Below are 10459 nucleotides of genomic sequence, written 5' to 3' on the forward strand. Positions count from 1 at the left end.
CCTCCCGGATTCCACCTGTTCTGTGGAGGAAGCCCCCATACGCCAGGCAGATAGCTGGTGCAGAGTACTTCCCCCAACACTTCAAGGCCTTATGCCCCTTATTCCCTTGCATGGCTGCACAAGGCAGGGCACTATGTGCACTGGAAGAAATGAAGCTATTTAGCACCACAAGTTATGGGTGCCTGAAAGCACTGGGAATGTACAAGCAATTCACATTGCAATGGGAAATCCATCTTTACAACTGGAAAATGCTTCAGATAAAAGAAATCCAAAATATGGTGAAAAAGAAAGGAGGAAATCCTCACACAGCAAACCAAGAAGTCTTTGCCTATAAAGGAGACAAATTCAATACTATTCCAAGTCCCCAGCCTCCACTGGGATCTCAATTTACCTCCTTGTCACAAAAACCTGTTGTCTCATGTTCAGTATGATAAAGGATTTACATAAGAAATTCTCAGTCACAAAACTGAAGTTAGAGAAAATGCTTATGAAGAAACAATCTTATTTAATTCAAAACTTTCTGTACCACTTTTTTTCTTGTACCCATCCATCATTGATTCAGCATTGTACTTTGAAATTTGCTCAGTGATTTTCTGAGTAGCAGGATTCATGTTATAAATGGAAAATATTTCTACAGATATTGGGCCCTTTGAGTAATGATTGAAGAAACAGAAATAAAGTAAATTATCCCAATAAGATTCATTTACCTGTGGACCATTTGCCAGTTTCAAGTGATAACCAAAAACAAGTTCCAGGTTCACTACCTTCTCCATGTTTTCTTCATTTCCACTTGCAGAATCCTATCACAGAAACACAGTGTAAGCAATGACCTCTATTATTAGTCTCTATGAGTTGGTGACAAGCTTCCATTTGACAACAAGAATTTAATACCCTTGCCTTTTGTATGTTACAAATCTGTTGGCTGGTCAGAGGATACTATCGTCCTCTAATTAATTCCACATAAGAACATAGGGATTGCCGTACTGGGTCAGATCAAAGGTCCATCTAGCCCAGTAGCCTGTCTTCTGACAGTGGCCAATGCCAGGTGCTCCAAAGGGAAGGAACAGAACAGGTAATCATCAAGTGATCCATTCCCTGTCGCCCATTCCCAGCTACTGGGAAACAGAGGCTAGGGACACCATCCCAGCCCATCCTGGCTAATAGCCATCGATGGACCTATTCTCCATGAACTTATCTATGTCTTCAAGTCACCAGGGCCTGATGAAATCCATCCTAGAAAACTCAAGGAGCTGACTGAGGAGATATCTGAGACATTAGCAATTATCTTTGAAAAGTCATAGAAGATGGGAGAGATTCCAGAAGACTGGAAAAGGACAAATATAGTGCCAATCTATACAAAGGGAAATAAGGACTGCCCAGGGAATTTACAGACCATTCAGCTTAACTTCTGTACTAAGAAAGATAATGGAGCAAATAATTAAGCAATCCATTTGCAAACACCCCTAGAAGATAATAAGGTGTTAAGTAACAGTCAGCATGGATTTGTCAAGAACAAATCATGTCAAACCAACCTGATAGCTTTCTCTGACATGATAACAAGCCTTGTGGATGGGGGGGCGGTGGTAGATGTGGCATATCTTGACTGTAGTAAAGCTTATGATACTGTCTGCATGACCTTCTCACAAACAAACTAGGGAAATGTAACCTACGGAGCTACTATAAGGTGGGCGCAAAACGGGTTGGAAAACTGTTCCCAGAGAGTAGTTATCAGTAGTTCACAGTCATGCTGGAAGGACATAATGAGTGGGGTCCCGCAAGGATCAGTTCTGGATCCAGTTCTGTTCAATATCTTCAGCAATGATTTAGATAATGGCATACAGAGTACAAGTTTGTGGGTGATACCAAGCTGGGAGGGGTTGCAAGTGCTTTGGAGGACAGGATTATAAATCAAAATGATCTGGACAAACTGGAGAAATCGTCTGAAGTAGATAGGAGGAAATTCAATAAGGACAAATGCAAAGTACTCCACTTAGGGAGGAACAATCAGTTGCACACATATGAAATGGGAAATGGCTGCCTAGGGGGGAGTACTGCAGAGAGGGATCTGGGGGTCATAGTGGACCACAAGCTAAATATGAGTCAACAGTGTAACGCTGTTGCAAAAAAAGCAAACATCATTCTCGGATGTATTAGCAGGACTGTTGTCAGCAAGACATGAGGAGTAATTCTTCTGCTCTACTCTGCGCTGATTGGCCTCAGCTGGAGCACTGTGTCTGGAGCAATTGTTTACCTGCAGCGTCTGCAGGTTCGGCCAATCGCAGCTCCCACTGGCCGTGGTTTGCTGTTCCAGGCCAATGTGGGTTGTGGTGACCAGCACAACCCTGTACCGCTTCCTACAGCCCCCATTGGCCTGGAACAGTGGGAGTTGCGATCGGCCGAATCTGCGGAAGCTGCAGGTAAACAAACCGTCCCGGCCCACCAGTGGATTTCCACGATGGGCCGTGTGCCAAAAGTTGCTGATCCTTGGTCCAGATAATACTTAGTCCTGCTATGAGTGCAGGGGATTGGACTAGATGACCTCTGAAGGTCCCTTCCAGTTCTATGATAATTCTATCTAGTTCTTTTTTTGAACCCTGGTATAGTCTTGGCCTTCACAACATCATCTGGAAAAGAGTTTCACAGGTTGACTGTGCATTGTGAGAAGAAATGCTTCCTTTTGTTTGTTTTAAACCTGCTGCATATTAATTTCATTTGGAGATCCCTAGTTCTTGTGTTATGAGGAGTAAATAACACTTCCTTATTTACTTTCTCAAAACCAGTCATGATTTTATAGACCTCAGTCATATCCTCTCTTACTTATCTCTTTTCCAAGCTAATCTTATTAATCTCTCCTCATACGGAAGCTGTTCCATACCCCTAATCATTTTTGTTGCCCTTTTCTGAACCATTTCCAATTCCAATATATCTTTTTTGAGATGGGGCAACCACATCTTCACGCAGTACTCAAGATGTGGGTGTACCATGGATTTATGTAGATATTTTCTGTCTCATTATCTATCCCTTTCTTAATGATTCCCAACATTCTGTTTGCTTTTTTGACTGCCGCGGCACATTGAGTGGATGTTTTCAGAGAACTATCCACAATGACTCCAAGATCTCTTTCTGGAGTGGCAACAGCTAATTTAGACCCCATCATTTTAGATGTATAGTTGGGATTATGTTTTCCAATGTGCATTACTTTGCATTTATCAACATTGAATTTCATCTGCCATTTTGTTGCCCAGTCACCCAGTTTTGTGAGATCTCTTTGTAGCTCATCGCAGTCTGCTATCTTCGGTATACATACCAGAACTCACACATTAGCTTGCGTTACACTATATACACTAGCAGCCTATTACAGGGCCAACTCCTGTGAGATGTTGAGCACCTTCGGCTCCATATGAAGTTATTTCACAGAACAATGTCATTTTGAGCAGCTGTCCATTGTAACTGGAATTAAGGCTTGAAATCTGCAATGCAGTAAACAATTATGGATTTTCCTTTGACTGTACGATGGACTATATTTTAAGTGGGTCCCACTGCAATAAAAGCAACTGAATTCTCTGGGGTCTAATACTCTCTGAGTAGCTGACAGAATTCCTTTGGTTTGATGTATGCAGTGTAGTTGTAGCCATGTTGGTCGCAGGAAATTAGAGAGACAAGATGGGTGAGGTAATATCTTTTATTGGAACAACTTCTGTTCATGAGAGAGAGAGTTTTTTACCACAATTCCTAAAGCTTGTCCCTCTCACCAACAGATATTGGTTCAATAAAAGAAATTACCTCCCCCACCTTGGGTTTCATGGTAAGCTCTACAAGTCAATTGAGCCTTTATATCTCAAATCCAAAGGAAGGACCCCGGAGGAGGGGTAGACCAGGTCTATCTTTGTTGGTGTCCTACCTGTTGTTGCTGCTACCACAAGACCCAAAAGATGTATGGTTAGCATGCAGAGGGCTTAAAAAGGAAACAAAAGAATGGCTACTATAATACATAATTATTTTCTCCTGTAGGACAACAGAGTAAGGAATGATGTGCTCATTATGGTCTGGATTGGGACTTACTTTGCTCACAACGATAAGTAGTTACTCACATGATTTCAGTGGGATTACTGATGGGAGTAACTGCTCACCCATGCAAGTAAGGGGGTCACAATCTGGCCTTATTATATTACCATCATACTTTAACCTGCAAGGCATCCTTCTGTTGTATTAATTCTTTGAACCTCGTTGAGAGGGTGTGTTGTTGTGATATTATTCGTTCTGATATGAACACTCACATCGCTAACTTGACCTCAGAAATCTGTCACAAATAGTGACAATGCAGATGTGCACTCTATACTAAGTGTAAGGCCTAGTAGCATAGCCTGGGTACATTTATTGTGTCAAGACAGGTAGCACCTTTTAAATAAATAAATAAATACTTGCCTTAATTAATGGTGGGAAATGAAACATGTTTAGGTAATCATGAGTTAACTTCTCAATAGCAGTCTGTAAGAAACCAAACAAACCCAAATTAGATAATAGTTCCTCATGATCTAATAGCGTAAATGCAGGACTGAAAAATAGCACAGTGTGTGTGTAGGGGTGTGTGTGTAACTCATTCAGGGTGTATAGTGTTCTCTGGAGCCAATCTTAACATACAGTTCTGTTTTAAAAAGGGACTGTACAATGTCACCCTCTTACTCAGCAGATCTGCCCCCTTGTGAGTATTCAGAGTCAGATCTGCTTAATTTAGGGTATGTCTACACTGCAGCTAGGCATGTGCTTTCATGGCTGGATAGACAGACACGTGCTAGCTCCGCAATAGCAGTATAGACAGAGTTAGTATAGGCCGCAGCTACCCAGGGGTTCTAGGTGGGCTTGTACTCAGATGGCTAGCTTGAGCTGCCGCCCATGCTATGCTGGGCTACATTGGAAGTTTTAGCACACTTAGCTCAAGCAGAGCTAGTGCGTGTCTGCCTATGGGCACCAGGAACACACTCCCAGCTGCAGTGTAGACATACCCTCAATAACAAATATAGGTTTGTACTGGTTTTTACTCCTGTTAGCCTCACTGAACCAACTCAGCAAGAACTGCATTCTCTATCCCAGGAGTTCTAAACCGTTTCCTTTTGGGGGCCCCACCAGCATGCTATAAAAACTCCATGGCCCAGTTTGAGGGGAGGTGGCTTGGGCTTCAGCTGCAATGTGTGGGGAGAAGCTTCTGCCCTGCAGAATAAAGCGGGCTTGGGGCTTCTGACACTTGGGGTGAGGAGTTGGCTTGGGACTTTAGCCCCATGGGGCTGGGGGGCTGAGGGCTTCAGCCCCACGGGGCAGCTTCTCCAGGGGCTCCAGCCCAATAGTACCTGGGCTCGGGGCTCCGAGCAGCCATGCTTGGCAGACCCCCAGTTGGGAACCGCTGCTCTATTCCGTGTTCTGCGTTCATTTATTTACCAAGTTTTAATAAGTTGCACCTGAACAACCCCTGCGGAGGGCAATCACACGTTACTAATGGAACTACTTGGAAACAATGGCGTATAACCCATAGAAAAGCGATATTAATTTGGACTGTAATGCCTTTACTGGGCTGATGCAAAAGATAGATATAACCTAGTGTGACTCTCAGAGCTGACAATCAGATAAAAAGCGTTCTTTTTCTAGGAAATGAAGCATATTGTATACAGAATCACTCAGACATAATGGAAGCCCACAATGCCATTTTCAAGACATTTTTCAGAGCAGAACCATGGGTATGTAAGCCATGTTCTGTCACAGTAAGTAAATATTATTATTACTATGTCTGTTACTACTTTCTGGCCAAGGGTTTTGCTGGATTCAATGTAACTATTAAATAATTAGAGCGATACAATCGCTTGTAGATGAAATAAAGCTCAGACAGCAAAGGAGCCTTACCCACTAGCACTCAACTAGCTTTACAGTTGTTCAAGAATAGAGTGTTTGGTACACAAAGCAGTTTTAAATTAGAGATGATTGGTGAAATTCAAGATGTTCAGCCATTTCAGTTCAAATAAATTTTTGTTGTTTATCCAAACCTCTCTGATTAGGCTGGAAGTCTTGCAAGAACAGGTTCTGTCCTAAGATTTCCAAAGGTTTCACTTAGGTGGGAGATACTACTAGAAGAGTCTTTTGCAATACTTCCTATTCCTGTCCCAGCCAAAACCCAAAAATGCAGAGGAGCATGGGTATTTTTAAGAGAGGAAAAAAACCCAACAAAGCATCAAAACCTCAAGGTTACCAATCTTTTTGGCATCTCAGAAAGTGTTTAGATTTGCTTAGGTCAGGGGCGGCTCCAGGCCCCAGCACGCCAAGTGCGTGCTTGGGGCGGCAAGCCACGGGGGGCGCTCTGCCAGTGCCGCGGAGGGTCCACTGGCCCCGTGGCTTTGGTGGACCTCCCGCAGGCATGCCTGCCGTACTTGGGGCAAAATCCCTAGAGCCGCCCCTGGCTTTGGTGCCTATTGCAAGAAGTTCTGGGTATGACTTTTCCTCAGAAAGGTTTTTTCTAGCCTTAGCTTTAGATCTTCTCTTATGCTGGATAAATCTGATGATTTCTGTCAACATTTACACTGACATTTACATTACACTGTCAACATTTAATATTGTGATTATCAAGACATATTGTTAAGATACCTTTAAATGAATGATATGTCCTTTGGAAAGGATTCCCATATCCTTTAAATCTTCTTCTTCTATCAGAAGCAACCGTTTCCCAGTGATATGATTTTCCTTAAACAAGTTGGCATAAACATTCATCTCACCAGAAGCATCACCTTAAGATATGAAAGGTTATACAGAAATCCATAGTGCTCTTCACTGGAAAAAAAAAGTTGAATCTGTGAGCTATAATGTATAGTTTACCTTTTCCAACAAGCTGGTGCAGCCAAAAGTACTGTAAAAAAACAAACAAACAAAAAACAAAAAAACACAGTTTTGAAGGTCACACAATTAAAATGTATAAGTTACAGAACCTCAAAACACAAAAAAATGTAATGCTCATAATTCAATTTTAAAACAAAAATTAAAAGTTTTTTTAGTGGTGGGACAAGGGAATCAAACTTCTCCATTATATATACTTTTCCTTCTGCTTTGCAGCCATTTTCTCAGTTTATTGTTGCTTTTTAATTGCTACTGCTCCTAATGTAGATTTAGCAATTTGTTGTGTTATAAATGGAACGAGTCCAGCAGCTCGGACCATTACGACTTTGCATTGGCTTTTCAGTTAGTCCGTCAGTAACCTTTAGTTAAAAGACCACGTTATACATGATATATCAGAAGACTGCTAAGAGGGATATTAAAACCGCTATGATACACTGACGTGTTCGAGATAAACATCTAAAATTTCTTGCTTACCAATTAACTTGAAAGAATGTTCAAAATATGATCTAAAGTTAGTATCGTAGCTAGTCCCCTAAAAGCAATTACATTTTGTATTTTATATGAAAGTGGTTTCCTATCCCCCTTTTTAGAATCTTAACTTAAAATGAATCCCAGTCCTCTTGGATTGGGAAAAGAGACTATGATGTTTGCTGTCCTCTTTTTCTCCTGACACTGGTGAGGTATGCATTCTTACAGCACTTCAGTGTTGCTTGGTTCATGCCTATGACAATTCAGCAGCATATACTGATAACCTGCCAAGCCAAATGCTTTAACAGGCCTCTGAGCATGTGACCATTTCACCAAGGCAATAAAAGTTCTTCCTCTGTCAGGATAGGGTCATTTAAAAATCTTTTTTGGAACAGGAATTTGAAAAATATACAGTGTTAGAATCTTGTCTAGAGATTTCTCAAATTACTACAATCTAGATTTCATTTACTATGATGTGCATCAGTTTTCTTTTATAGCTACATCAAAACAATGCTGACTGAATTAGTACAAAATGCTTACCACATCTTCTTCGGTCCACGCGCAAATATCAAAGGAAGGCAGCAACTGTGTGAGAAATATGAATTGAAAAGAGTAATATTGCTCTTCTTGTCCGATCAGGTCTCCCCCCAGTTTTACTTCAGTGGCTGATTTTATTTGGCACCTTCTGGTTGTAATGTATAAGCCTCCTGGTTGTGATGAGGACTTTCCTCATTATTCCATGGATTACTGCACAAAGTGCCATCAAAGTAGCATTCCTCATGTTCACATATTAGTCAAAATGATCACAGGCAGGCTCAGTGATATTACAGCAGTGATGGAATAGTCCCAACACCTCCAGGGGGCAAAACTACTCAGGAGATCACTAAGTAAAAAAAGCAGCTTTGGAATTTTGTCACCAGTCGCATCCCCACAAGTGGGACTCACTAGCCACCACTTTCTCCTTGTGTTTCACCATCACTTTTACTATTGCTTGACTCCAGTAGTGAAAGATGTGTCTTGGTTTTTCCCAATATCAGCTGGGAGGGAGATATTCTGTAGAGTGAATGAAGCAGTCACTGCATGAAAAGGAGAGCACGACTGACTTGGGACTGGGCCACTGCAGCTAGTCTTCCTTACTGATTAAGGTACAAGGCTGTTTGTCCCCTTCTACCCTTCGGTTACCACCTACACCTGGATGATCATTCCTTTTGGGAGCTGTGGAACAAAATCTGAAGGGGACACTTCACAGCAGCTGAATGCCATAGCCCCATGTATGGTATGCTTTGTTATATGAAGAGGGGAATCCTGATCCTCCAAGTATGAGGGGATCAGACCAGGATCTACTTGATACATGAGGGGATGGCTGTGTCAGTGAAACCCAGGAATGGTTAGAAGATGACACAGTGAACGATCTCACTGAGATAGTAACGTCCATCTAACCAGCTAAAGAATGGGTTATTCTAAGCTATAGTCTCTTCTCATTGGTATCCTGTTAATTAGATGTACCTGAATTGACAGTACCACCCAAACTCTTGCCACCATACTCTGGATGAAAATTTATTGAATTACTTAGCTACCAAACTGTAATTCAGATTTTACTGGTCAACACTCAGTCTTTGTGGACTCCTTACATTGTGGGCTATGCAAACCTACAAGCACCCTAGTGCCCAACCTCTTGGCAGTTGCAGTTCGTCCTCTCCAGAATTCCTCCCTCACACCTGAAAGACTTTGTGCCTATGCATGGCAGCCACCCCATCTGTTCAAATAGTTATCAATTAGTCTCCTCCTTTCCCAGACCCTGCAGACTGTGGGACAACAGGCCAAGGTGCCTCCCACAATGACTTCCACCCAAGTGACAAGTCTTTCTGCTCTTCCCATATGGACTCCCACTGATGGATTCATGACTGTCTTACACTTGTTTCCTGTGTCCTGAACTACAGCCTCTGCTGAATACTGCAAGATGCACAGAGGAACGCAACCCTCCCCCACCCCAGTGCATTTCCAATCTGCTTCCAGGGAAAATTCCTTCCTCACCACAAACCATTTTATCAGACCATCCTTGTGACGATCACTTGACCCTCCCCCACACCTGCCCCGCTGCCCATCCCTTCCTGCCATAACTCTTCCAGGACAGAAATGGCCACCTCAGATGGACAAAGCCAACGATGCCTGAGCTAAGTGGTCACTGGGATGAGAAGCTGGCTTTGACTGCCATATGGAAAGGTAAGTTTCCCTCGTTCTCCCTAACTTCTCCATGTGTGGGCCAAGCTTCATAAGCTACCAATTACAAGTCAGGAAAATCCAGAAAAGAAGTGACAGTTGAATTGGGGTGGAGAGAGTTGTAGGGTGGAAAGGGTCCATCTATTGCTGGCAACTAGGTGGGGCAGGATCTGGCAAACCATGATGACCCATGTGAAGGCAGAGAACTACAATATTTGCAATAAATAATTAACAACATAACTGCCCTTAAATTCCAAATGGGCTGGTGTTTTCCTTTCCATTGGGAACCGTGGGTACAACAGTTTGCTGTATTTCATTGTGTATTCTACCATTGCACAAGGTCAATATTCCATTCCTGCTTACACACAGTGACTGTCCAGATGATTTCCACTTTTAGGAGAGGAAAATTAGCGATGTGAAATGTTAAATATATTTACAAACAAATAAATAAAGAGAAAAAAGGGGAAATGCCACATCCTGCATAATATGAAAAAGATCAAAGCAGAGGGCAATGAGGAATCCCTTTAACAGCAGCAGTTTACACAAGAACACAGAAGCATAAAAATTTACTGTCAAAATGTTTATTGCAAAATAGAAGTTTGGAACAAAGAGAAGCAAAGGAAAAAACTTCACATCAAAATCAAGATCATGACACCAACTAAGAAAATTGAATACATTACATTTTTTTTTTAAACTGGAAAACCAAATCCATACTGTGAACAAAGCAAGACATCACATGTTAAGTGCGGTGAAGAAAACGACTGACTACTGAAAGTCTTACCACAAGAGGGTGTAACACTGCATGTTCCATACAAATTAGCTAGTCAGTTTACACCACAATACTTTTGGCACAGGTTTTTCTCAGCATAGTATTTCAGGAGGAAGGGATGAAGTTTTC

At 42.0% G+C, this 10459-nt stretch overlaps 1 protein-coding gene across 1 annotated transcript in view; it reads right to left on the minus strand.

Moving 5' to 3' along the window:
* Positions 1 to 10459, minus strand: part of MAP3K20 (mitogen-activated protein kinase kinase kinase 20) — a 146630-nt gene that overhangs the window by 18174 nt on the left and 117997 nt on the right. The window contains exons 12-16 of the mRNA XM_032784578.2: positions 7882 to 7926; positions 6856 to 6886; positions 6628 to 6767; positions 4426 to 4488; positions 708 to 800 (exon numbers count right to left, since the gene is read on the minus strand). Of these exons, the coding sequence (XP_032640469.1) occupies positions 708 to 800; positions 4426 to 4488; positions 6628 to 6767; positions 6856 to 6886; positions 7882 to 7926 (372 nt within the window). The remainder of the gene's footprint in view (positions 1 to 707; positions 801 to 4425; positions 4489 to 6627; positions 6768 to 6855; positions 6887 to 7881; positions 7927 to 10459) is intronic.

This window comes from Chelonoidis abingdonii, chromosome 10 (genome assembly GCF_003597395.2).
Source record: "Chelonoidis abingdonii isolate Lonesome George chromosome 10, CheloAbing_2.0, whole genome shotgun sequence".
Taxonomy (NCBI): domain Eukaryota; kingdom Metazoa; phylum Chordata; order Testudines; family Testudinidae; genus Chelonoidis; species Chelonoidis abingdonii.